This window comes from Alexandromys fortis, unplaced genomic scaffold (genome assembly GCF_014885135.2).
Source record: "Alexandromys fortis isolate MF-2015 unplaced genomic scaffold, M_Fortis_MF-2015_v1.1 scaffold_56, whole genome shotgun sequence".
NCBI classification, from domain to species: Eukaryota; Metazoa; Chordata; class Mammalia; order Rodentia; family Cricetidae; genus Alexandromys; species Alexandromys fortis.
Window position 1 is genome coordinate 6,918,765 of NW_026067935.1, and position 1,855 is coordinate 6,920,619.

General features: G+C 37.7%; 1 protein-coding gene across 1 annotated transcript; it reads right to left on the minus strand.

Annotated features, from left to right (window-relative positions):
* Window positions 1-978: 978 nt before the first annotated feature.
* Window positions 979-1,405, minus strand: LOC126504297 (heat shock factor-binding protein 1-like). Its single transcript, XM_050146550.1, has one exon. It carries the CDS (start codon window positions 1,349-1,351, stop codon window positions 1,121-1,123), a length of 231 nt encoding a protein of 76 aa, XP_050002507.1. The 5' UTR covers window positions 1,352-1,405; the 3' UTR covers window positions 979-1,120.
* Between the last annotated feature and the right edge of the window lie 450 nt (window positions 1,406-1,855).

Consider the following 1,855-nt stretch of genomic DNA (forward strand, 5'->3'; position numbering starts at 1 on the left):
TCTTAGTAATGTCTTTCTGTGATTTGGGTATCAGGGTAATTGTAGCCTCATAAAAAGAGTTTGGCAATGTTACTTCTGTTTCTATTGTGTGGAATAATTATAGGAGTATTGGTATAAAGTTCTTCTTTGAAAGTATTATGGAATTCTGAGCTGAAACCTGGGCTTTTTTTGGTTGGGAGACTTTTGATGGCTGTTTCTATTTCTTCAGCAGTCATAAGTCTATTTAATTTATCTGGTCTTGATTTAATTTTGGTAAGTGATATTTATCCAGAGAGTTGTTCGTTTTCTTTAAATTTTGCAATTTTGTGAAGTACAGGTTTTCAAAATCCTCTGTATTTCCTTCGTGTCTGTTGTTAAGTCCCCCTTTTCATTTCTGATTCTGTTGATTTGGATATTCTCTTTCTGCCTTTTGGTTAGTTTGGATAAAGGTTTGTCTAATTTGTTGATTTTCTCTAAGAACCAACTCTGTCTCATTGATTCTTTGTATAGTTTTCTTTGTTTCTATTTTGTTGATTCAGCTCTCACTTTGATTATTTCCTCCCATCTAGTTCTCTTAGGTGAGTTTGCTTCTTTTTGTTCTAAAGTTTTCAAATGTTCTGTTAATTCACTAGTGTAGGATTTTTCCAGCTTCTTTGTGTAGGCATTTAGTGCTATAAACTTTCCTCTTAACACTGCTTTCATTGTGTCCCATAAATTTGGGTATGTTGTGTGGTCATTTTCATTGAATTTTAGGAAGTCTTTAATTTCACCCTTTATTTCTTCCTTGACCCATTGATGATTCAGGTGAGCATTGTTTAATTTCCATGTGTTTGTGGGTTTTCTGGAATTAGTATTGCAGTTGACTTCTAGTTTTAAACCATGGTGATCTGATAAGGTACATTGGGTTATTCCAATTTTTTCCAAAGTTTTAGTGTTTAATAATTAAGATAACTGACAAAGATGTAAAGATACCAAGTTTGAGAAACTGGAGGTGTTGGGGGGACACTCTATGGACTATGCAGGCTGTGATAAGAATGCATGCTTTAAACCTGTCGACACATAATAGTTGCAGAAAGCCACTTGGTTTTCTCTTGGCTTGGGAAAAATGACGTTCTGGATTCACCGGGAGTATCAGCAGCCTTCAACTCTTCTGCGCAGTAGGAATCTTGTTTTCGCCTTCCAGCTCTTCCACTCCAGCCTGGGTCATGAGGTCAGCGATATTTTTCTCCAGGTTGTCCATGCGACTGCTCATGTCATCGATCCATCCAATGATCTGGTCGGACATGATCTGAAACTTGTCTTGCATCTGTTGCAGGAGCGTCTCCACCACCAAGGTGATGTCCTGCATGGTCTTGGGGTCCGTCTCAGCCATCTCCCCGGTGCCCAGCTTGGCGGCGATGTCTCGGAACCGTCACCTACACTTCGGTTTCTTCTCCAATTTTTTTTTTTTTAAATATTTGTTGAGGTTTGTTTTGTTACCGAGTATGTGGTCAGTTTTTGAGAAGGTTCCATGAGGTGCTGAGAAGAAGGTATATTCTTTTCTGTTTGGATGGAATATTCTACAGATGTCTGTTAAGTCCATTTGAGTAATAACATCTGTTAGTTCTCTTATTTCTCTGTTCATTTTTGTCTTATTGACCTGTCCAATGGTGAGAAGGGAGTGTTGAAGTCTCCCATATTAGTGTGTGGGGTTTAATGTATGATTTAAGCTTTAGAGGTGTTTCTTTCACGTATGAGGGTGCCCTTGTATTTGGGGCATAGATGTTCAGTATTGAAATTTCCTCTTGACCGATTTTTCCTGTGACTAATATGAAATGACCTTCTTTGTCTCTTTTGACTGATTTTAGCTTGAAGTCTATTTTGTTAGATATTAGGA